The 24,551-nt window shown below is 45.8% G+C and overlaps 1 protein-coding gene across 5 annotated transcripts in view; it reads right to left on the bottom strand.

Moving 5' to 3' along the window:
* The window catches only part of MYRIP (myosin VIIA and Rab interacting protein), a 380,023-nt gene that overhangs the window by 43,032 nt on the left and 312,440 nt on the right, over positions 1-24,551 (bottom strand). For all 5 annotated transcript variants that reach the window (XM_040479864.1, XM_040479863.1, XM_040479867.1 and 2 more), the window contains one exon: positions 8,666-8,905. In XM_040479864.1, the coding sequence (XP_040335798.1) occupies positions 8,666-8,905 (240 nt within the window). The remainder of the gene's footprint in view (positions 1-8,665; positions 8,906-24,551) is intronic.

Here is a 24,551-nt window from a genome sequence, read left to right as displayed (position 1 = left end):
TCTGCCCTTGATACTCTCTACTGCAGCTTTCATTTCATTCATTGTGTTCTTCAGCTCCAGAATTTCTGTTTGGTTCTTTCATATGATTTCTGCCTCTTTGTTAAACTTCTCATTTTGTTTTATGCACTGTTTTCCTACTTTTGTTGAATTAACTTTCTGTATTTTCTCACAGCTCATTGAGCTTCCTTTAAAAGCTGTTTTGGGGTGCCTGGGTGGTTTAGTCAGTTGAGCGTCTGACTCTTGATTTTTGCTCAGGGCATGATCCCAGGGTCATGGGATTGAGCCCTGAATCGGGCTCTGTGCTGAGCATACAGCCTGCTTGGGATTCTCTCTCTCCTTCTGCTCCCCACTTGCATGTGCTTTCTATAAATAAATAAATAAATAAATAAAAAGCTGTTTTGAATTCTTTATCAGGTAAATCACAGATATCCATTTCTTTGGGGTCAGTTACTGAAAGATTATTTTGATCCTCTGGTGGCATCACGTTTCCTTGATTTTCCATGTTCCTTTAAGTCGTGTTGCTGTCTTTGCATTTGAAGTAGCAGTCACCTCCTCCAATATTTACTGGCTGACTTCAGGAGAGAAATATCTTCCAGCAGCTTTACTAGGGATTCTGAGGCTTTCTCAGACCTTCTATGGATACTCATGCTCTACACTTCTTCCTCCCTCCTGAGGCAGAATTCTGGAACTTGTATGCCTTCTCTCAATTCTGCAGTGCACCAGGCTGAGTGCTGACAGCCTGCCTTTTGCTTTCCAAAGGGCAGTGCTGTTATCAAGTCTGTGTCCTCTCCCGTACTCACAGGTTCAGTCCTGCTTTGTGTGCGTGCTCACTAGCCATCTGGCAAAGCTTCCTCTCACCGCAGCCACTGGGGGTATCCTTGTCGGGGAGCCTGTGGATGAGGTGTCCTAGTGGTGGGCAGGACTCTAGAAGGAGTCCATGATGCAGTTAACAGGATCTGAGTCCATCTGATACATTCTGAGCTCTGGCTGCTGTTCCTGTAGCTTCTCGCCAGCCCTACTCATGTAGCTTATGACTCAGTATTCTGGATGGGGCAAGCGAGAAACTGACCTCTTTGGTAGTGTCCTGCACAGCTGGGGAGGCGGGGTGCTCACTCACACGCTCTTACTTTCCCCCATGGGAGACATCATGGGCCATGCGCCACCCTGGGGGAGGGGTGAGGCAGGTAAAGTCAAACTGTTACTTTGACCATCTCCAACGAGTCCAGGCTCGGACTGGGTTTGCTCCAACAGGATGTTGGAACTTCTCTGATGGACTCCTGGACCCTCCACATTCCTAACCGCATATATGTGCAATTGTCTAGGTCAGTGTTCTCCAGGGGCTTCTAGACCATGGCTGAGATGGGCTGCAGCTGGCTGATGGGACACATCAGGTCCACAGCTGGGCCTGGGCTCTGTATTCCTGTGACTTGATGCATAAGTGAGTGAGACTCATCCTGGGACTCTATCCAAATCCTTTTCATTCTTTACAGGTTTATGGAGAGCAGCATATAGTTTTCATCAAATTCCTAAAGAGACCAGCGAGACTCAAAAGGGTCATTACTGTTGAGTTTTTATCTTCCAATTTATCAACTATTTTTCTCTCAATACTTATGAGTGTTCATGAGTTTCCTACTACACGTTAAACACCAATCTAGGAATTTATCAAAATAATTATGTTTTCCCCCTTTGATCTGTGAATATAATGAAAAGTATTAATAGGTTTCCTAAAATTGATGTGATTACATTCCTAGACAAAATCCTACTTGGCCACTGTAAATTATTATTTTAATATGCAGCTGGAAACGTTTTGTTAACATATTAAGAATTTTTGAATATTTATCAACCAGTGAGATAGTATGCAAATTTTTGGTGGTATGTGATTTTTGGGTTAGACTCAGACAAAGTTTTTAAATAAATAAAGTGGACTTGTATACCTTTAATTTTTTAATGCTAAATCATATGGGAGTAATTGGTACCATGAACGATTAATGGAATTTTATTGGCAAGATCATGGGGACTATCTTCTTTTTGATGATAGTTCTTTGACCACTTTGCCAATTTCTTCTGTCTGGTCCGTTTTGCTCATTTACTTCTCTTAAAATACTCAATATTTAAAAAAATCATTACAAATATCAAATTATTCACCTATAATTTTACATAAATCTTAAAGCCACACATACTTATTTTTCAAATGCATGTACATGCTCTTTTGATTAACAAGATAAGCATTTATGCAAAATCATTTGCCTTCATGACTCATCATATATGGATTTGATCAATAATGAAATATTATAATATTCAAGACATTTTTGATATTTACAACGAGTTCTCATTGAGGAAAAACTCCCTAGGTGCTTTGAGATGAATATCCTTCATTAGAATTATCTATTTCATTGGGAGTTTTTTTTTTTCTTTTAATGGAATATGTGTTGAATATTTCCAAGGGCCATTTTGGCATCAGTTGGGATTATCGTGTGTTTTTAAAAAAACAGTATTTACTAAGCAATTTATGAAAACAGTGGGGTGTCCTGCTCTTGCCTCCAGTTTTTCATCCTGAGAATAAATGTGTTAGTTGTGTGGGCATGCAATTCGAGTATTACAACATTTAGTTTGCTAATTATTTAGGATTTTGGTATGTGTGTTTGTAGGTCAGACTGGTATATATTTCTTTCTTTTGTTCTTATATTCTCTTATATTGTTCTTATACTCTCTCCACCCAGAAGTGTTTTCCAAGAGCACACTCCTACTTATTCTGGGGAGCTGCCTGCACACAGTATGTTCTTTGGTCTCTCTCCCTTCTTACCGCCTGTGGTCCCATTTCCCCAGGGGATCCTACTTTTGAGCTTTTGTGGGCCAAGAACTCTGAACCAGTGCTTTCCTATTTGCAGCCTTCTAGGGCAACTCTGCCTTTCTCTCTTCCAACCACATCTGTCCTATGTCCCATTCTATTGCTGTCGCTGAGGCAACCTCAGTTTTTCCTGGCCTTTCAGATAACACCTGCATTTCACAGAGACGTTAAGGAATCTTTGCACTGGAGTTCTGGACAATCTTTCTCTAGTCCGTTCATTTTCTGCCAAGGGAAGATGGTGTTCTGCTGCAACCCCAGTGATCCAGGAGAGAACCTGGAACTCTTCCCAGGCAGGCAGCCAGGCCCCTCCCCATACACACACAGGATACGGTTGTGGGAATCAGTGACGCCAATGACATCCTGAGTGGTATGGAGCCTCCTCACCTGTTCAAGCACCATGGATAAGAGCCGTAGTTCTCAGTGGATGGCTAAAGCTTCTCCCCTCCACCCCAACGGCTAAATGGAAAGTTAGAAAAGAGGCTCTAATTCTTCAACAGGCACAGGCCTACTGAGATGAGTCACTTGTAAGATACAAGTCAGTATCTAACACTATATTCTCTCTGGCACCAACTGAAGATCAAGACATTCTTCTCAAATAGAATATGACCTTGGTTGAAAGACACTGGATCCTTATGTGAATGGCGAGTTATTTTACGGGGTGTGACACATGTGGACAAACTTGCCTTTATGTCAACACTGATATCAACGAAAAGTTTTTCGCAAGCACATTAAACTTTAGAAACCCAAGGCTCTAGGTTTTCTGGAACAGTTAATAGATCGGTCTCCTTGATCATTGACCAGGATTGTGTTTTTCTGTCCCTTGAGGTTAGTAAATGGGGAACAGCCAGGAGATACACAAATTTGTCTCTTGTTTGGGGAGAAAGTCATTTAATAGTTCAGGGAAGTCTTAATACTTTAACGAAAATTGTTTCAAGAAACTATAAATATGGGTGATATGTGCAAGTCTGTGACTCTGTTGGAAAGCAAAGCACAATGATCCAGCCACTTATAATAATAATAAACAAAGCCACTTTAAATAAAATGCTTTTAGGAGCCTGGGTATACAAACATTTGCCTATAATGTAAGAATTTACTAATTTGGGCCTTCAACAGACACTCAACATTCCATGGACATCTTTTGTCATATAAACAGTGTCATAGGGGCGCCTGGGTGGCGCAGTTGGTTGAGCGTCCGACTTCAGCCAGGCCATGATCTCGCGGTCCGGGAGTTTGAGCCCCGCGTCGGGCTCTGGGCTGACGGCTCGGAGCCTGGAGCCCGTTTCTGATTCTGTGTCTCCCTCTCTCTCTGCCCCTCCCCCGTTCATGCTCTGTCTCTCTCTGTCCCCAAAATAAATAAACGTTGAAAAAAACCATTTTTTAAACCGTGTCATAAATGATACCTATGTCAGGGAACAAAAATCCATCTAATCTGTTACATATCTAGACCCATGGGGCTTTGGAGCCTGAAGGGACATCGGGGACCACTGCTCCAAGCCTGGAAAGATTAGGGGGCTTACAGGAGATCCAGCCCCTGAAAGTCGTCTCCAAACTCAGGCCAGGAGTTCTTAGCCATTCTTTTTCTCCCTCTTTCAGGAATGCTGCGCTTGCATACCTAGAAGGCAGACGGTTCTAAGAACCGCTGTGTCCATGACTTTTCTGCCAGAACCATCGGCATGACCACCGGCCCAGTGGTAGAGGAGAGGTAAGTGCTCACTCCTGGGCTCGAAGGATCACATGGTTTGTAGGACTGACCACTGAGGTTTGACGGAAATACGAGGACTTAAGGAAAGAACGGCTCTTTGGCAATCCGGTTCCCAAGAGGTTTCTGGGCTTGCCCCAAGCTCCACAGACTTGTTCTACAGGTGGTTAAAATGCAGATGGTGCTGACTATCCCCCAAGTGCCACCTATACGACAAGTCTGCCTGCAGCAAAGGGCTGACTCCCATCAAGGTAAAGCATGTTTCAAGGGCACCTAGGTGGCCCAGTCAGTTAAGCATCCAACTTTGGCTCAGGTCATGATCTCATGGTTCGTGAGTCTGAGCCCCGTGTTGGGCTCTGTGCGGACAGCCCAGAGCCTGGAGCCTGCTTCGGATTCTGTGTCGCCCTCTCTCTGCCCTCCCCCGCTCGTGCGTGCACCCTTTCTCTCTCTCTCTCAAAAATAAACAAACATTTAAAAAAAAGAAAGATAAAGAATGTTTCTGAAATGGTTCTTCTGCTGTTGGATAGGATTCTGAAGTCCCAGTTCCCACATGGGTCATCATACTAAGGACACTAAACAGCCACTGATGTCATGTGTCTACGGGAACAGGAACATTCCTCTGCTTTGGCTCCTGGGGAGCAGGGCCAGTGGTGGAGGCAGGGGACAGTAGGGCCTGAGCAAAGCCCTCTCTGTGTGAGGCAAGGCTCCTCTTAGTAAGGCAAAGGCCATTAGCAGCCAATCGGGCATCTGGATTTCCTCACTGCCTACGTGTGAACACCGACGTACGGTCACAACCCTGGAGTACTTGCCAATCGGGGACCCTACATTTCTCCTGTTTGGTTACTGGCCTAGTCTGGTTTCACCCAGAAGCCGATCTGAGATAGGGATTTAGTTCATTCGGGAGGTGATCCTGGGGAAGCAGTGGTGGAGGAGGGGGAAGTGGGGCAGGGATGGGAAGGGAGTCAATGGGGACGGCTCATCAGCGTGGGTGCCCAGAGCTCAGCGTGCCGGGGAGGCTCGGGGAGTCAGTGTAGCTCTGCCCCAGAATCATCATGCCAGTGGGGGCCAAATAGCTGGAGAGCATTTACTTTCTTCTCGCTCCCAGCCTGCCTTCTGTGCAGGAAGAGGGGCCCCTGCCGCGTCAGGTGTCCGCAGGCCGTTGGACTTTGGGCCAGGGGGCACTGCCACAGTAAGAAGATTAGGGGAGCACCGGCAGCTTCCGAAATAGTCACTTTAGTGAGTTCCACTCCCAAACCATGCTGTGCCAAGGTCACGGTTATTCTCTCTCTCTTTTTTTTTTTTAGGTTTACTTATTTTGAGACAGACAGAGTACAAGCGGAGAAGGGGCAGAGACAGAAGGAGAGAGAGAATGTCAAGCGGGCTGTGCAATGTCAGCACAGAGCCCGATGCGGGGATAGAACTTACGAACCACGAGATTATGACCTGAGCTGAAATCAAGAGTCGGATGCGTAACCTACTGAGTCACCCAGGCGTCCCAGAGACAGTCCCAGTTATTCTGATCCTAAAGATGGGAACCTGGGGCGTTCTGATGCCCTGCCTTTCCACTTACATTCTACGTCGCATGACAAAACCCCAAGGGTGGTTACAGACCTAGGCTTGACGTACCAGGTGCTGACTGCAACCAGGTGCAGAGCTGTCCCTTCAGTCCCAGCAGACGGCTGTTACCTCACAGCCGTGAAGTTTATTTTCCTGGAGGTTGATCCAGGGGATGTGATATTTGCTGGCCTCCTGCTAATGTGCTAAACCCAATGCTGTATAACTCAACCCTTACAACTCTATTAGTGGGTATGACTACCCTCATTTTACAGATGAGGCCAAGATGTGTTTATCTAATCAACAATGAAGCCCTGGGATGGGTCCCAGGGATGAACTGAAAAACAAGACAGGTGTGGGCCTGTCGGTGGTGTTGGGAGCAAAGCTCAGGGACTGGAAGGCAGTTCTGGCTGCTGAGTGCAGAAAGGACTGGAATCCCACGCAGGGCCTGGAGGGACAGGGGGAGCAGCCTGAGGGTAGGGTACGCCAGCTTGTTCAAAGCACTGGCGGCGAGTTAGGATATTAACCACAGTTCACAGAGTTTGCGAACTGCATGGTTGGTATTCAAACTCAGTCTAATCGCGAAGCCTATCCTTGTATCTTTCTGCTTCTAAATAATATTGAAGATAGAAACCTGTATTTGTTTTCCTATCCCAGAGGAGCCCTCTGCCTGATATGTGCTAATTATCTGTTTTTGTTTGCTCACGTGGATTTTTGCATACAACAGATCTGATTGATATTTTCATGCACTGATTCATGATAGGCTGGGGAAAGACTTAAATTTCGAGAAATGGACATATTTGGGAGCTTGAGTAAAAGCTAGCATTTTCAACAACCCTCCTCATTTCTTGCTCAGCGAGGCATGGGGAAGGATAGGGGAGCTAAGATTTTTGCCCACTGGCTCCTCCTTTCCCTGTTCACTCTCTACCCAGGAGAACCCCGCGCAGATTGGTGGCTGTGCCTCCAGAAGGTGACGCCTGCTGGCTGATGGAGGGGTGGGGTGGCGGGCGGGAGTGCATGACTCATCAGGGTCTGGAATGCCAGAACAGCGGGAGTTTTTGGAGCCTTGTGACCATCAGGCAGCAAAGCCAGTAGGAGGTAGAGCCATTGTAAGAAATAATGTGATATTCTTCAGTTACCCTCTGGCTCTTAGTTCTGGCAGACAAATGATGACAGTAATGGGGTATTGGTTCAAGTAACGGAGAGAAGCAAAGCCCACTACCATTGAGGAAGCAATGGGTTGGAGCCCACATCCCGGGGAGGGGCTGCCTGCGAGAGCCAAGCTCCATGCTCCAGCCCACGGGCAGGCCAGTGGAAAGATGTGCGCACTGTCCACAGGCAGGCGACCTGATAGATTTACGAGTATAAGGACTCCAAGGTTATGGAGGGTGGGGCGGGAATGAGTGAAAGGCAGAGTCTGAGACATTGGAGGGTTCGGGGGCTCAGCGATGGGAGATGGTCCCCACACCCCTCTGGGCCTGCTCTTGACCATCTGCGGTCATTCTTGGCTTGGCCTGGCTCCCCCATGGCACCCAACTGTACTACGGAGCTTGGCTCCAATAGCCTGGCTACAGAGCAGATGAAGAAGGCTTCTTCCCCCGTTCACATGGGCTACCGGTAACTTGTTAGCCTATGTAATGTACTCTCAGAATAGGGGGAAAAACCTGACCACAAGCGCAAAGAAATCTAAGTGTTTCTAGGCAAGATCTTATCTGAGTTACAGAAGAAGCAGCTTGCTGTAGAAGGAGCCTGTGATTTAAGGCCAAGCAGGTTTGTGAAGCGGACCCAGCTCTGAAACTTACTAGCTGTGGGCCTCAGGTAAGTACCTTCAGAACAAGCCTGTCTCCTCCTGTACGTCTTCAGAGGGTTTTTATGAAACGAACGAACTAACATAAGCAAAGCACCAGGCACATAGGAGACCCTCAGCAAATGTTAGCTTCTTCCTCTTCCATTGGAAGCAGCCTTATCCTGACTCTAATGTGGCCAAGTCTAGCACGGATGTGCTTTGAGGAGCTGTAGAGGGAAGGACAGGGGGTGGAGCACTGACTGGGGGGCAGGGGGTCTGGGACCCCCTTTCTGCCAGGGGTCCTTCCCGCTGTGGTTTTCAAGCAATGTCCGTAGGTGCTCGAGGTGGGGTGGGGTTGGCTCGGGGTGGGGTTGTCTGTGCTGACAACTCAGAACCTGGAGCCTGCTTCGGATTCTGTGTCGCCCTCTCTCTCCGTCCCTCCCCTGCTCACACTCTGTCTCTCACTGTCTCTCACAAAGAAATGTTAAAAAAATTAAAAAAATAAATAAATTATAGTCTCGAAAGTAAAGGGCTGTCTGGTGAAGGACAGCAGGAGGAGGAAACAGGGCTCAGGAGGCCCGGGCCACACGGGGCCCTTTTCCTGCTTGAACTACTCAGTGCTAAACAACTGGGGTTTCTGGGGTCTCCTGTGTGCACAGGATAGGCATTTGAAAGACAGCTCTTTGGGGGCACAGGACACTTCGGCACAAATATAGATCTTTCCCCGCACCCCGGCCACACAAAACAAGCTGTGCACCGGTGGCTTCACAGTGCTTACCTTCTTGAGCTCCTCCTCGACGCCCTGGCTGTTGTCTTCAGAGGACAGACTCTCCTTGGGGTTCTGAGGCTCCGTCTTGGGCTCCGACTCCTGATCGTCCCCCGAAGAGGTCTCCTTCTCGCTCACTCTCGTTGCTAACTCGTACAGCCTGTTTCTCAGTTTCTCTTCCGTGGCGGCCGCCCGGCTCCGAGGGTGCCTGGCGTCGTTGCTGGTGTCGGTCTCCGACAAATCACCGGATGCCTAAATGCAAGTCAGAATCAGCAGCTGAGGACTCCTCTGCCAGAGTCCTGGTGCTCGTTCCCCATCACCCCCCGGGGAAGGGACTGTCCAGGAAAATCAAGCTCTCTCACCTGACCTGCTTGCTCTACAGATGGCCTTTTACTTTCCACTTTTACTTACTCAAATACACGCACCTTAATGCTTCGTTAAAGCGACCATGCAGGTGAGCGCCTGTGCTCAGAAACGTGTTCAAATTCAGCGTTTTTCGCTCACAAGATGCTTACGCGGCGCCCACCGAGGCAGCCCTGTGTGGGTAGTAGGAGGCTGAGACACCTGGTTGGCGACCCCCTTGTGGAAGGGACACACTAAAACCTCAGGTGCTAACTGTCCTGGTGGTAAGTACAGAGAAGGGGGTGGGGAAGGATGCTCTGAAGGCCCCCCTAAGGGGCACTTGAGGGCCGAGAGATGGAAGAAGCTTTCTCATGGAAATGGCCATACAAAGTGCAGCAGTTACGGAGCTAAAAGGGAGACAGGGAAGGACAGCACTCTGGGCAAAGGGCAAAGATTTTGAGATGGTGTGAGGTCCTTGTAGGTAGGTAAGCAATACTGTGTGACCTTCCTTTGATAATTACAGTCCCAGCTTAATAATGATACCTTTGGCTCCTACTGTCCACTTGGTGGGTATCTCCTAAGCTGCTTCTGGGAGCAGATCCCTGAAGACATGGAGACTGTGACTCTCGCTCTGGCCTTGGCCTTAAGGTGGACAGATGTGCATGGAATTTTAACAAGGTAACCCTCAGCAAACCATTGGGGTCCATTAGACCAGACTTCAGTTCTTTAATTCCCCTTAGTTGCTCTATCTATTTAGAAGGCTTGATGCTTTATTGTTTTTATTCTTTCTTGAAGGCTTTCTTAAGAACAAAGAGAAAATTTACTGATTTTTTTAAAAAATAAAATAAGACTCATTCTATTTTGTAATTACTACGTGGGTTCGTTGGACCCTTTCATCAATCTATGGTACATGACGGGATCTTTGTGATCTTCTTTTTCCTATCTTTCGAAATATTTTGCTCTTTCATCGTCCTGGGAATTATCTTCCATCATTACTCATCAATTATGCCCAATTATGCTAACAGACACCAAAATAATACAACAGAAGAATGGAATTGCCTGGAAGGATGATTCAGTAACGAAATAAATCATCGCCGTTTTGACTCTGCTTTTAGCTCACTGCATACAGTCGAGAATTCACAATTTTTCATAACTGCAAAGAGAAGGAAAGTGACAGAGAACAACATTTCATGACGATGAGATGACTCAGAGGATGAACTCAAAGAGAAGGAGAGTGGCTCTTCAGAGCTAACAATGATGGTAAGTTGCCTGTATGAGTAAAAGCTCAGCCCAAGAGTCTTCAGATGATAGTGTCTCAAGGTGAATTTCCTCACACTAAAGAATCTGATCAGTAAATAATGCATTTATAAGGACACAAGGAAATATGGTATTTTCATTCAGTTGGCCATTCAACAGGAAGGGCTTCATCATATACCATATTATAGCAAGAATTGGGACCGTCCTGTTCTGCTAAAAAATGTGTGACAGATTCTTTCATTCTTTGTGACATTTGCACATCAAATTTACTTGACACAGTTGTAACTGGACGGATGCTAAAGGCAGCAGTCTATATAAAGGGGAGTAGGAGCAAACAGATGACATAGAAATGAAAATAAAGAGCCCCTGACTGGATTGATAAAAGAAAAAAACTCCACTGGAAATGATTGTTTTTCTGGTCCTGAGCAAGAATCTGTGATGAACTGGCCTCATGGGAGGTGACCAGTACTCCCAGCGAGCTTGAGAAGGAGGAATTCTTTTGCCTGGGGATACAGGGAAGCTCAATGGGGAGAATGGCCTCTGAGTAGGTTCTTGAAAGATGAGGAACATTTTAATATGCAGATGTCAGGTCAGACATTCTTGATGAGGAAGCAGCAGGGCCAGTAAGACCCAGGGAGCATGAGATTGCTTAGGGTAGCTGGAGGAATAAGGCTCAGAAATGGGAGAGTGGGGGGGGGGGTTGGGAGGGAGGAGAAAATGGGCCTGGGTCAGACTGCAGAGGGCAAAGGATGAGCCCAAGGAGCTGAGCTTGTCTACCAGTTTTGCTGCTGCCTTGTGGTGTGCACCACACTAGCCTGGAAGTCAGCAACTGGCCACAAATCCACATCCAGCAACCTCTTTTCAGCTCGCTCAACAGATTTAACACACTGAAATAGCAATTCGTCTTAACTCCAGTTTGCTTTTCTTTAGCTTTGGCTTATGTCTTTACCTCACCGGAACCTTTGAAGACTTGGTCAATGGTGATTCAGTCTACATTCAGCAAACACATTCCGAATGCCTACTATGTGCTGGGCCCGTGCTGGCCACTGGAGCCCACGGGTGGGAGTGAAAACCATGCCGCTCTGGTGAAATTCTCTGGTGGTGGAGGGACGTCATCTTGACACATGGGGTGCCACACACACACGTGAGCATTTGATGAGACTCGGGGGGAGCCCTCGCCTAGTTCGTCGGATGGATGTTGTCAGGAAAGAAAGAGGAATCGGTGATAGCTGAGTAGAATCTTAAAGGATAAAGTCCTAGAGATTATCGGGATATATGTCCAGTGTTATCTGAGTGTTGAGAATTGTATTAATGATACATGATGGCCCCAGAGTTCAATAAACACTGTAGTCGTACGCACAGGGATCTGACATCAGGAGATGTAGTACCATGAACGTAGATGAAAGCATCATTATCAAAAGCCACAAGAGCTTCAAAACTAACTTAAGTAATATTTGGCCCTATAATATTTACGTAATATTAAGCACGTCAACAAATAGTTACATCTCTAAAGAAAAATGGGTCTGTGTTTCCAGTCTACAAAGGATCGAATCGTGCCTGCTCTGTTATAGACTTACAGGTTTCCCCCACGTATTGATTTTAATGTCAGTCTCCATGACAGCTGGAACAATAGATGTTAAGTTGGGGTCTCAGCTAACACGGGTCTGTGGTTGGCCTCTGGGGATCCCTGATACTGTTTTCTCACTTCAGCTTCCATGCACAATTTTCTAGGGAGAGGGTTACTGGCCTTCATCAGATTTTCACTGGCATCCATGGCCCCAAAAGACTAAGGAACAAGGAAAAGAATAAATAATCCTACTTCCTGATAAGACAACAGTAGACAGATACACATTACTCGAATACGGAATAGCAAACTTCCAGTTGAAATCAAAGGAAGGGGGAGAAGTGTAGTTGGTTTCCAGAGTCTGTTGGGAACCTGGACAGAAGGTTTAGAGAAGATGAGAAGGGCTGCAGAATGTCCAGCCTGAAGACTATATCCTTGTACCTCAAAGGGACCTTGAAAATGAAAATGTTGGACGGTGACTCAAACAGATTACCAGGAGCATTATGAAGACAGTGGAGAATTCTAAGAAACTTTGGCGACTCGAAAAATAAAATAATCATGGAATGGAATTCCTGAGGGGCAAGCTGGATAACATAGCAATATGTGTATCTGGGCATAAGACATTTTATATAATCAGTTAAGAATCATAATTGCCTTCCACTGGTGCTTTTTCTCAATCCCGCCCACTCCACTTTATAGATCGGCATTGGTATGTATAATGGGATGACATTACTTTGAAAATAAGAAACTAATGTTTTTCAGTTGCCATTAAAACAATACTCCTTCGCGCCTCCTTTTTCTTAGCCAAGCCTAAGCATTTTACCCAGGGGAGAAGAGCGTAGATCCAGAATGGAAGGATCATGGATCAGCTCACTCCACCACCTCTTTAACATGGGGATAATGGAAAGAGAGAAGAGGCTTCTAGAGACTCAAGTTCCCTAAAGTTCAAATGCTGGATTTTGCTTGCTCCTCAGTTGGGGGCCAGGGAGAAGGAGCCTCACGGGCTGCCTGTGGCCTCTCACCCTTTGGACTGTATTAATTTGGGGCTGCTGTGCCAGGGTTGAATCAGACCCAGAGGAAGGGCCTCAGAGGGACCTGAAGGGGCTCCTGGTCTCCCTGGGGTTCCTGTGTGGTGCAGAGAGCATCCAGGAGCCGGCTCGCAGAAGGTCATTGGTGGTGCCGGAAGGTGAGCTTAGTAGCGTTTCCTCAGGTGGGAAGGAAGCGGCTGACTTGGGGCTGGACAGCCGGGTCCCAAGGGTGATGACAGTGACGGCCACGGGGGAGGGGGGGCGGCCCGAGGGAGAGATACTGGGTTCTAACCAGGCACACAGGGAACAGACCAAGCCTTAGGACGGTTCTCAAGCCTTAGGACGCCAGCGGGGTGGGAATGACTTCATGAACAGGGACCCCATCGCTGAAGAGACCTGCGAGGACCCAGAGGACCCTGCTGAACTCTAAGACGGCCATACAGCCACCAGGACACAGAAGCTCCCCGACAGGTGCCCCGAGATGGCAAAAGTGGAGAGAGTGGAGGGGTTGGAGGACTGATTATCTACCTAGAAGAGGAAAGACCATTTTATTTACTTATTTATTTATTTATTTATGTATTTATTTATTTTTTTAGAGAGTGGAGGAGGGGCAGAGAGAGAGAGAGGGAGAGAGAGAGAGTATCCCAAGTAGGCTCCATGCTCAGTGCAGAGCCTGATAAGGGGCTTGATCGCATGAACTGTGAGATCATGACCTGAGTTGAAATCAAGAGTTGGACGCTTAACCAACTGAGCCACCCAGGTGCCCCAGGAAAGACAGTTTTAAAGGGAGCAACCAAAGAGGCAATGTGTTCTTGGATCGGCTCGTTTACATCGCTGGCTACGCAGCGTGGGGAGGCAGAGAAGGAAGGCTGAGGCAGTTACAGAAGGACACAAGGTCACCTTTTCCTTGCACACTTCAATTTAGTGCGTGGAACCTGGAGACCCCGGCTAAGTAAGTAAGTGATGGGGGTGTGAGAGAGGGGGGCCGGAACTGGACAGCTGTGGGTGAGCAAGGAGCTGGGCACAGGACACGCGGGGTGTCACTCGCGTGTCCTGACGATTCCCTGCGTATCCACGAGGGCCCTGAGGTTGAGCAGGCTGTCGGAGGTCATGTGACCAGACAGCCTGACCCTGAAGGCCACACTCTTGCCATTTTTCCAAGACAAGGCCAGATGCTCCGGGTGAAGCCATGCTCATTAGAGAAAGACAGCAGAACCACAGAATAGGAACAGAACCCGACAGGCAAAGGATTTAATCTCTTCTTTCATGAATCGCAAGTGTAAATGGGGGAGCAGATACTTTCTCTGGAAGCTTTCTGGAGACGGCTACCTTCAGATTTCCTTAGAGGATAAAGTGTTCTTACCTCCACTCACCCTTGTGATCTGTCTTTATGCACCCTGAAATCCTGCCTGCTTTAATTTAAAGCAGTTTTTCTCCTATTACGCCTCTCCATCGTCGTTATCAAAATTCTCCACATGTTTGAAGGGAAGCAATGGCAACGTCTTCTAGACTGAGCAACCCCGGTCCCAGGAACGCCTTTTCACAAAGCCCGTCTTTCATCTGCCAGGTCATTTGAGGGAGAGGTGGGAGGCTTAGCATTTTCTCCACCTTTGAAAAAACCCCGGCTGCTAAAGGATTACTTTCACATGTGAGATATCAGCCTTCGTTGATTATATCCCGGGTTCTCGTGGTTCTCTCTGTTCCTGCTGATGAAAAATACTGAACCTGACCTAAAAAAGCAGTTGTGCGGCTTGCTTTTAGGTATTCCAGTGAACTTCAGAGACGGGGCCTGGCTTCCAGGTGCACCCGCCCTGGGACTACCATGCGTGGCGAATATGCACGTAGTTTTCCTTGAAGATGCCCTGGCAGAGTTGTCCGGAAGCCGGAGAAGAGAGAAGGAGCCTCAGCGCTGGCTGGCTCTACCGTCGGCCTGTTTCTCCTGAGGACTCGGACGATTTCCGTCTCTGGCGCCTTAAGGCAGAGGTCTGTCCTCTCTCGACGTACTGCCACTAACCTAAAACCAGTTTTGCTCACAGGCTGTGCCCTGGTGATCAAGGCATTTATTTTTCTTGTAACTGCTGTGATAAGAACAGACACACAGCCACACACCAAATCCCTGGCCAACTATCACGGTTAAAATGGGAACGCATCACCTGGAATCTTATCAAATTGAATACGATCATCTATTTCTTCCTGCCTCTGTGAGAAGCCCTTCACATGGAAGGACCTGGGTTTGGCCGGTGGAACTGTATGGAAGGCAGATGCCGGCCCCAGCTGCTGCGGATGCATTTGGTGAAGGAGGTTGTGAAAACTTAGCACCTACGTGCTGATCCGAAAGGCTTAATTTTAGCTTCTACAATTACAGGTCCGTTGTCCTGTATGGATCCCAGGCTGTTTTCTGAGTCTTTCATATTATAAAATTGATTTAAAAACGAACGAACAAGGGGCGCCTGGGTGGCTCAGTCGGTTAAGCGTCTGACTTCGGCTCAGGTCATGATCTCCTGATGGTGGGTTGGTGGGTTCGAGCCCCGCGTCGTCGGGCTCTGTGCTGACAGCTCGGAGCCCGGAGCCTGCTTCAGATTCTCTGTCTCCCTCTCTCTCTCTCTGCCCTTCCGCCCTCTCACTCTCTGTCTCTCTCTTAAACATAAACATTAGAAAAATTAAAAAACAAAAACAAAAAACCAAATGAACAAAACCTCAATCTAATCTGGGGCACATCTCCCTCTCCCAGAAGAGAAAATCATTCCCTGACGGGTGGGCTCTGCCACTCGCCTGTGTTGCCTCTCTTTATAATCTCCTCTCTGACGTGATTAGACCATGCTGTTTCTTGAAAGGGCCAGAATGATGGCAGTTCCATATAAAACAGCTAGAAAATCACTTGCCTCGGCTCCTCGGGTCAGGAGTCTGTGTTCATCGGGTTCTCAATAGGGCCTATGACACAAACATATTTAAGAATCACCATTATTCAGCAAGTGTCTCTCCTGGTTTTCTAGACCTGTTCTCTGCAGGGAGGTTACCTTGGAGGGCACACCCAGCAGTCCTCATGTTCAAGGGGAATCATTTGCCAGATACTGAAGATTTTGCTCCTGTTGAGGGGGGTATTGGGCACCCCCATCCGGAACTGTTTCCAGGTTATCATTTGTTTTGGCTTAGGCTGTTGTGTAGGTGGGAGTAAGGGACAAGGGCAGAGGCCAGCCCTGTCTCAGAGCTGTTCTGCTTTCAGTTATATTATATATTGTCTTCTCCTTAAGTTTGCATTTCAGGCAAAGTTCCATGCCTAAAGAGGTCTGAAAATCAATGGCGAAGGGGCGCCTGGCTGGCCTGGTTGGTAGAGCGTGCGACTCTTGATCGTGGGGTTGAGTTTGAGCCCCACATCGGGTGTGGAGCCTACTTTAAAAAAATAAATAAAATATTAAAAAAAAAAAGACAATTGGAGGTGAAGAATTGGGGGCAGGGTGTGGGGATTGCCACCCTTTGGTCTGTGTACTGGAGGCAATTCAAATTCAACTGGCGTAGACTGAAGGGCCTGCTTGGGGGATATTCTCTTCGCACACCTCAGAGGGAGGTGCACCTGTTGGGTGCCTCAGTGTTCTCGGGATGCGGGGGGCGTCACACTACCCCCAATACCCGTGGGTCTTGCTAGCACTTGTCAGAGAGCACCCCCTTGGATGCGGAACTTAACAACGCTCATGAACCAGGGCTTGGGGCGGGGGCAGCCATCCACTCCTCCACATATCCCGAACTGAATCCCGAACAACCTGGACCAGCAGAGGTTGGTGTATTTGGCCCCCGATAGACTGACTTGATGGAACTGTGCCCGCGGTGATATACTGGTTCAAGCTGAGTGACACTGCGAGGAGCAGCCTCCAATGTGTGTGCTTGTTTGGAGCCATTTATAGCAAAGGGCGATACATCCTGCCTTCTCTCCATGAGGACCCATGGGATAAATTTCTCATGGATCTCAGCTCCAGGAGCAGCCCGCTTTAAGGAATGGATTTACTGTTCTAATATGGTTTCCCTGACTCAGCAAGCTGCTCGCATCATTCTCTTCCTATTGTCTTCTGGAAAGCTCAGAGCCAAATTTTTGGTACTGTTAGCCTGTGATCAGGAACCTCACTGCATCCGTACTGGGAACTAACATGACTCCTAGCTTCATTTATTTTTCCTATCCTGATTTCCCCTTTGTCCTACTTTTCTTACATTTTCATTTTATTCTCTTCTGTTTACATTTATAGAAACCACTTTAAATTCTCTCCGTAGCAAGGCATAAACACGCAAAAATAAAGGAATATTTACAGATTCTTAGTTAGAAAGGATTACTAGCTTCTCAATGTGGCGAGATTTTTTTTTTTAATTTTTTTTTTCACTGTTTATTTATTTTTGGGACAGAGAGAGACAGAGCATGAACGGGGGAGGGGCAGAGAGAGAGGGGGACACAGAATCGGAAACAGGCTCCAGGCTCCGAGCCATCAGCCCAGAGCCCGACGCGGGGCTCGAACTCACGGACCGCGAGATCGTGACCTGGCTGAAGTCGGACGCTCAACCGACTGCGCCACCCAGGCGCCCCGAGGCGAGATTCTTAAAATGTCTTTTGAGAATAACTGGGACCTAGCACGCTAGACAAGGGGGCAAATTTCTCCCAAGGAAACAAGTTTCACTAATGAGTACAACAAAACGTGAAACCTCAGAGGAAACTGAAAACAGCAGCCCCTGCAATCCTGGCGTCTCAATCAATGAAAAATTAACTAGCAGGTTTCCATTTTAAAATGGCATCTGGCAAACATCACTCTACAGCTTCTCCAAATTTTCCACCAGAACGGTGTGGGAAGATGCAGATAAAGGTGAAAACTTACGTAACAGAAAAGGAATGGAAGTCGGCTCATTACTGGTAAATGGATGGGAACAATTTTCACTAAGTACAAAGCCCAGAGAAATGAACTGGAGAGAAAAAAAAAAATGTTTGCGGAGGCCTGTCCACTCTCTCCCTCTCCTAAGTGGTCAGGATAATTGGTTGCCCTCCTACCAAACAGTACCTCCTCCTGGTTCAGAGTATAAGATAAATGCTCATAATAAAACAAAACAAAACAAAACAAAACAAAACAAAACAAAGCAAAACAAAACAAAACACCAGACAAACAAAAGCACATTATCCAAGCTGTTGTGGTATTGGCCATTTGAAACATCCAGAGATAAGCCCTACTCCTAGTCCTTTTTCTTCCTCCTTGTTTTACAGCTACTTAGGAAGTATCTTCTTCAAACATTCAAGTGGGCGGAGGAAAGAGCTCACCATGGTACCATGTTGCCTCCTAGGAGGTATGGTCACGAAATACAAAGCGCCAGGGGCAGAGACTATAAAACCATGTAGAAACATAGAATGATTTTTGTTCTTTTCCATTCATTCACTCGTTCATTCGTTCAACATACATATACATATTGTAGGTTCTTAGCCATTTGTCCAAAGAAACATAAAGCAAGACAATGCGAGTAGGAGAAAGCTTGTATCTTAAGCTAGCAGAGGGGAAGTGGTTTGAGCATGTTAGATACTGGTAAACAATGCGGTGGAGACAGCATTATTCTCATTTAGCCATGACTAACAGAAACACGTTAACATGGAACTTATGGAAAAATACTGCAGAGCAAAGGAAACAAAAGCTAGCTCAGAGGCATCACGTAAATTTCACTAACAAGTAGGGCACAATGTCTGATGGTGGTTTTGCATTTTCATTAGGGCATAATAATACAGAGTCTCAATGAAGAGGTATAGAAAGTTATGAGGGCTAAGCACCCAGACTGAAAGGCAAGGCAGTAGCATGAGATAAAATGGGGAGACTGCTGAGGCAAAAGAATCCAGGAAGACTGCAGGCACGGGAGCAGGATTAGAACTCATATCTGACAATGGTAATAGCTGAATTAACCCTGGGAACACAAATGAGTGATGGGGAGGACAAACTTGGGAAGGTATTCTAGAGGCTGAGAAACAGATCAATAAGAGAAGGGGAAAACAATAAGACAGGGCTGTAGACATGGAAGATAGAGAATCAAGATTCAGCATAAGAACTACAGGTGAGCCGGAAGAAGTAAGAATCAAAATGGCAGAAGAAAACACTAGAGTTGGAACAATACTTAAGTGTGTAGGAAAAAAGGTCTGTGTATTATGTGCAACAGCATGAAATGAGTAGACACTACTGTTCTGGCAAACTGTTTGCTCTTTAAAGATAACGGCAAACCAAACAAACGTCTAAGAGAAGAGAAAATCGTTACACATAAAGGAAAAATTAGGATGTCTTCAGGCGTCTATTCACTCCAAGGCTAGAGATGGTGAAATACCTGTTGCAGGGCTTTGGAGGGAAAGCGATTCAGCCGCATGGATTTCATCCCATCGGCGGACATCAGGGGTTGGGGTTCCAGAGGTCAGAGAATGTGCTCAGCAGTCTATGGTAACAGATGACAGAGCGACTCCATGTGCTAAGTTATGTGTGAGGTGAGACTGGAGGCTGGGGGTGCAGTTAGAGAATGTGGGACGGGACTTCTGCCCTCAATGGCTCTACCTGCTGATCAGGGCTGGCGAGGGCAGGGGTCCAGCAGGGGGTGGAGCCTCCAGTACCCGCTGTGTGTCTTCCAGGGAGTCGCCAGAGTCCGAAGAGGCGGAAAGTAAGAAAACCACAGAAGCACGAAGACGACAGTAGAAAAGAGTGGGGAGTTAGGGGAATGAAGCCTGACGGACGCGAAGGCAAAGGAACATGAGCTTCTGAGGCACTGCCTTGTCTATCTTGCTGACGTACACAACATTGTGCCTGTGTACATGGTGTTTCTCCTCAACAGACAGATAATATGTGTTCTTTTCAAACACACAAATGAAACAGTCATGAAAACTGGCCATGGACTGGGCCACAAAGGAAATGCCAACAGCAAAATCACATAAGCCATATTTATTGTTCACAATGCTGTAAGACTAAAACAAACAAAGACTAAAAAAACAAAGCAAAACAAACGAGAAAGTTATCTACTCTTCTGATTACCTCTTCATTTTGATTGAAAAGAGAATCACATTGGGAATGATAATTTACTTGCAAAAGTTTGACGATGGGTACACTACATTGCCTACGGGATGCTAACAAAGCTGCACTTGAGGGAAATTCATTATATATACACATATATATACACATACTATATATTATGTTACATATAATGAATATATATATATATATATGAGCCAGATTATAATTTTATTAATTGATCTCAAGGTTTTTTGTTTTGCTTTTATATTAATTTTTTCATTTAACTTTCTCGTTTTCTGATATATTTCTAATATATATTTTCTACAGATTCTAATACGTAAAATATTTCACATATAAAATTCACTTTTAAAGCTGTGGGCAGACCTGGATAGCTTTATAGGTGAATTCTTCCAAACTTTCAGAAAATTATCAAGTCATATAAAGCGTTCTAGAAAATAGTAAACAACAGAGAGTCTTTGTCAAGTCATTAGTACAACTTGATAGCAAAGCTCAACAAGGCGGCATGAAATGGAAACCTGCGACTAGAGACCAGTTTTTGTACAAAGGAACCAGGATCCAGTAAGATTTACGCAGCAAATGAAAAGATGTTTCAGAATTAAGCACTCTATTAATGTGACTTACAAACATCAACAGGAGAAAAACTATAGGATCATTTCAAGGGATGGCAGAAAGCAGTTGATGAAACTCACATTCCTGATTTAAATCATTGAGGGAGCCAGGGACAGACAGATGCTTCTTCGTCTTGGAATATCTACTAAAGGTACAGGAAGTAACTTACTTAACCGTATCTGCTAAACATAGAGGAGTCGCCACTGGAAGCAGATGGCTAAGGACCGCAGCAAGATAGACACCAAACGCTGGGTGTCACTAGTCCTTCATAGTATAGCACACGATTGTCGCCGGGCCATAATACGAGCAAGACAAATAAGTGTAAATCATGGAAAAACACCATGAAAATGTCCTTCCTTGTGGACAAGATGATCATCTACCAGGAGTCGCTAAAAGAACCACGGGAAAGACTATTAGGACTAAGAATCTATTAGGGCTAAGTTATAAAATTACAAACATAAAGTCAATAGTGTTCTATACACCGTCAGAACTCAGAACAGGGAATAGATAAAAGAGATCTTAGGGGCACCTGAGTGGCTCGGTCGGTTGAGCGTCCGACTTCGGCTCAGGTCATGATCTCGCGGTCCGTGAGTTCAAGCCCCGCGTCGGGCTCTGTGCTGACAGCTCAGAGCCTGGATCCTGCTTCGGATTCTGTGTCTCCCTCTCTCTCTGTCCCTTCCCCGCTCACACTCTGTCTCTCTCTCAAAAATAAATAAACATTAAAAAAAAATTTAAAAAGAGATCTCAACCACAATGTCAATAAAATGTACATAATTAAAAACTTCTTCACAAAAAGAGGAGAGCTTTGAAAAAAATCTCTAAAACTTGACAGAAAGTAAACGAATAGAGACAAGGAGGACACCGTTGGATGGGGAGCCTCAGTATTATGCAGACATACATTTTTTCCAAATAGATAAATGCATTTGGAGCAATCCAATCAAAACTTAAAATTTTCTTCAACTGGAAGAGAAGATTGTGAAAAATCATTTATGTGAGTAAAGGCCTGAGACAAGTTGACACACTTTATAAAAGATCCTCGACAAAAACCACCACGAAGGGAAGATCATCTACCAGATATCAAAGTACGTTATGATGTTAATACAGTGAAAATAAAGTTGTATCTGTACATGAATGGACTTCTGCGTCAGTGAAGAAAATAGAGCATAAGGAAACCAGGCTCATGGAGATAAAAGAAGGTTAATATATATCAAAGGGGACACCTGAGGCCAGCAGATAAAGGATGAATTATTTAATAATGATTTGGTGACAAATGCTTCATTTGAAGAAAAACAAGGTCAGATCTTACCACATATCATCCGGAAAAGCAAAGAGCAGAGCCACTGAAGGCCTAACCGTAAGTTACGCTACTCAGAATTGTCCCGGCATGGTGCAAGGTGACAACAAAAAGGCTGACTTTTGTTGAACTTATTATTGTTTTAAAATTCTCTGCCGGACGGAATGGGAAAAGATATTTGCAAATGACATATCGGACAAAGGGCTAGTATCCAAAATCTATAAAGAGCTCACCAAACTCCACACCCGAAAAGCAAATAACCCAGTGAAGAAATGGGCAGAAAACATGAATAGACATTTCTCTAAAGAAGACATCCGGATGGCCAACAGGCACATGAAAAGATGTTCAGCGTCGCTCCTTATCAGGGAAATACAAATCAAAACCACACTCAGATATCACCTCACTCCAGTCAGAGTGGCCAAAATGAACAAATCAGGAGACTATAGATGCTGGAGAGGATGTGGAGAAATGGGAACCCTCTTGCACTGTTGGTGGGAATGCAAATTGGTGCAGCCGCTCTGGAAAGCAGTGTGGAGGTTCCTCAGAAAATTAAAAATAGACCTACCCTATGACCCAGCAATAGCACTGCTAGGAATTTATCCAAGGGACACAGGAGTACTGATGCATAGGGGCACTTGTACCCCAATGTTCATAGCAGCACTCTCAACAATAGCCAAATTATGGAAAGAGCCTAAATGTCCATCAACTGATGAATGGATAAAGAAATTGTGGTTTATATACACTATGGAATACTACGTGGCAATGAGAAAAAATAAAATATGGCCTTTTGTAGCAACGTGGATGGAACTGGAGAGTGTAATGCTAAGTGAAATAAGCCATACAGAGAAAGACAGATACCATATGGTTTCACTCTTATGTGGATCCTGAGAAACTTAACAGGAACCCATGGGGGAGGGGAAGGAAAAAAAAAAAAAAGAGGTTAGAGTGGGAGAGAGCCAAAGCATAAGAGACTGTTGAGAACTGAGAGCAAACTGAGGGTTGATGGGGGGTGGGAGGGAGGAGAGGGTGGGTGATGGGTACTGAGGAGGGCACCTTTTGGGATGAGCACTGGGTGTTGTATGGAAACCAATTTGACAATAAATTTCATATATAAAAAAAATAAATAAATAAATAAATAAATAAAATTCTCTACCGGAAGTGCACCCTTCCTGCTTGCACCCTGAACACACTGTTCCCTCTCCCATGCCCCCCCCCCCCAACCAGGGACCACCTGGAGGCAATCTTCTGCAGGCACTGCGTGGAGATAGATGTGTGCTGACATTTCTATCACTGTGAATAGCAGGTGGCAGGAGAATATGGAGAGTAAAGGCCCGTTTTGCTAAGATACCGATCGCTTTACAGAACTGTATTTCTTTAAAAAAATTTTTTTTTAATGTTTATCTATTGAGAGACAGAGAGAGACAGAGCATGAGCAGGGGAGGGACCAAGAGAGACAGGGAGACACAGAATGTGAAGCAGGTTCCAGGCTCCGAGCTGTCAGCACAGAGCCTGATGCGGGGCTCGAACTCACAAACTGCGAGATCATGACCCGAGCCAAAGTTGGACACTCAACCGACTGAGCCACCCAGGTGCCCCCAGAACGGTATTTCTAAACGTATTCTATGTGTACGAATGCACAAACACAACTGCAGTTATTCTGGGGGACGTGGCAGGGATTTAGATTGTGGTCAAGGGGGACTGTATTTGTACGTTCACAACTTTTTTACACTACATTCATTTATTTATGTTAAATATAAATTTGGATAGTTAAAAAGCATGCAGTTAAAAATAACTACACATATATATACATGTATATATATATATGTACACACACATATAAGATCTAACCTTATGAAATATATCTAACCGTATAAAATATATATATATATTTATATTAAATATAAATTTTCATAAAAAGCATGCAGTTAAAAATACTATACATATATATACACGTACATATATGTTCACGCATATATACAAAAGATTTCATACTTTTCTCAAAAAATGATGCATCCCTCAGTATTGGAGGTGTGTGTGTGTGTGTGTGTGTGTGTGTGTGTGTGTGTGTGTGTTTATTTTTATTTTTAGTTAGTTTTGTTTTTGAGAAGACAGAAGAGAGACTTGCCCTAGTAAACTAAGAGGGAGAGCTAGGAGGGCCAGTTTTGAAGTCTCTGTTGGTGCAACACTACTGCCACCTACTGGGGAGGAGAGGACACTGCAGGGAGACAGAAGCGACGCTGGTCCCAAGTGCTTTTCTGCCGGTCCTGCCTTCTCTCTATCGATGCCTTGCAAATATTGCCACCGGAAGACAACTTTCAAGCCACTTCAGAATAAATAGGAAGCTTCATGCAGCCAGCTGTTGTGGATACGTGGCATTTGATGCCTGCCTGTGAGTCAGGCCAACTGCCCTCAAGAACATCCCTTCAGGTAAGTCACCCAAAGTCTCTGTAGGACAGTCTCCACTTGAGCTAGATAATAATGGTCTGGTGTTACGGAGGAGCAAATGAGACCTTGGAGCAAAGAAAGGATGTTTTCTAGGGGATACATTAGCAGCTCAGGAAGGACTGCTGCCAGATTCTGTGACCCGAGGGCCTCTGAGTCCCCAACGATCTTCACCATGGGGTCTCTCAAGAGCAGGGATCTGGCTGATGCATTCCCGAGAGGGCACTGTTGGAGCCACTGGTGACGTCCCAGCCTGTATCCGCTGGAGGTGCCTGAGTTGCCTGAAGTTCTGAAGGATAGTTTCTGGCCACTGATAGTTTCCCACCTCAGACCCGGGTGTCTC

The sequence above is a fragment of the Herpailurus yagouaroundi genome, unplaced genomic scaffold (genome assembly GCF_014898765.1).
Source record: "Herpailurus yagouaroundi ecotype Mexico unplaced genomic scaffold, PumYag 159, whole genome shotgun sequence".
NCBI lineage: Eukaryota > Metazoa > Chordata > Mammalia > Carnivora > Felidae > Herpailurus > Herpailurus yagouaroundi.
The sequence above is the reverse complement of the archived record's forward strand: the minus strand, read 5'-3'. Positions and strand labels throughout refer to the sequence as shown.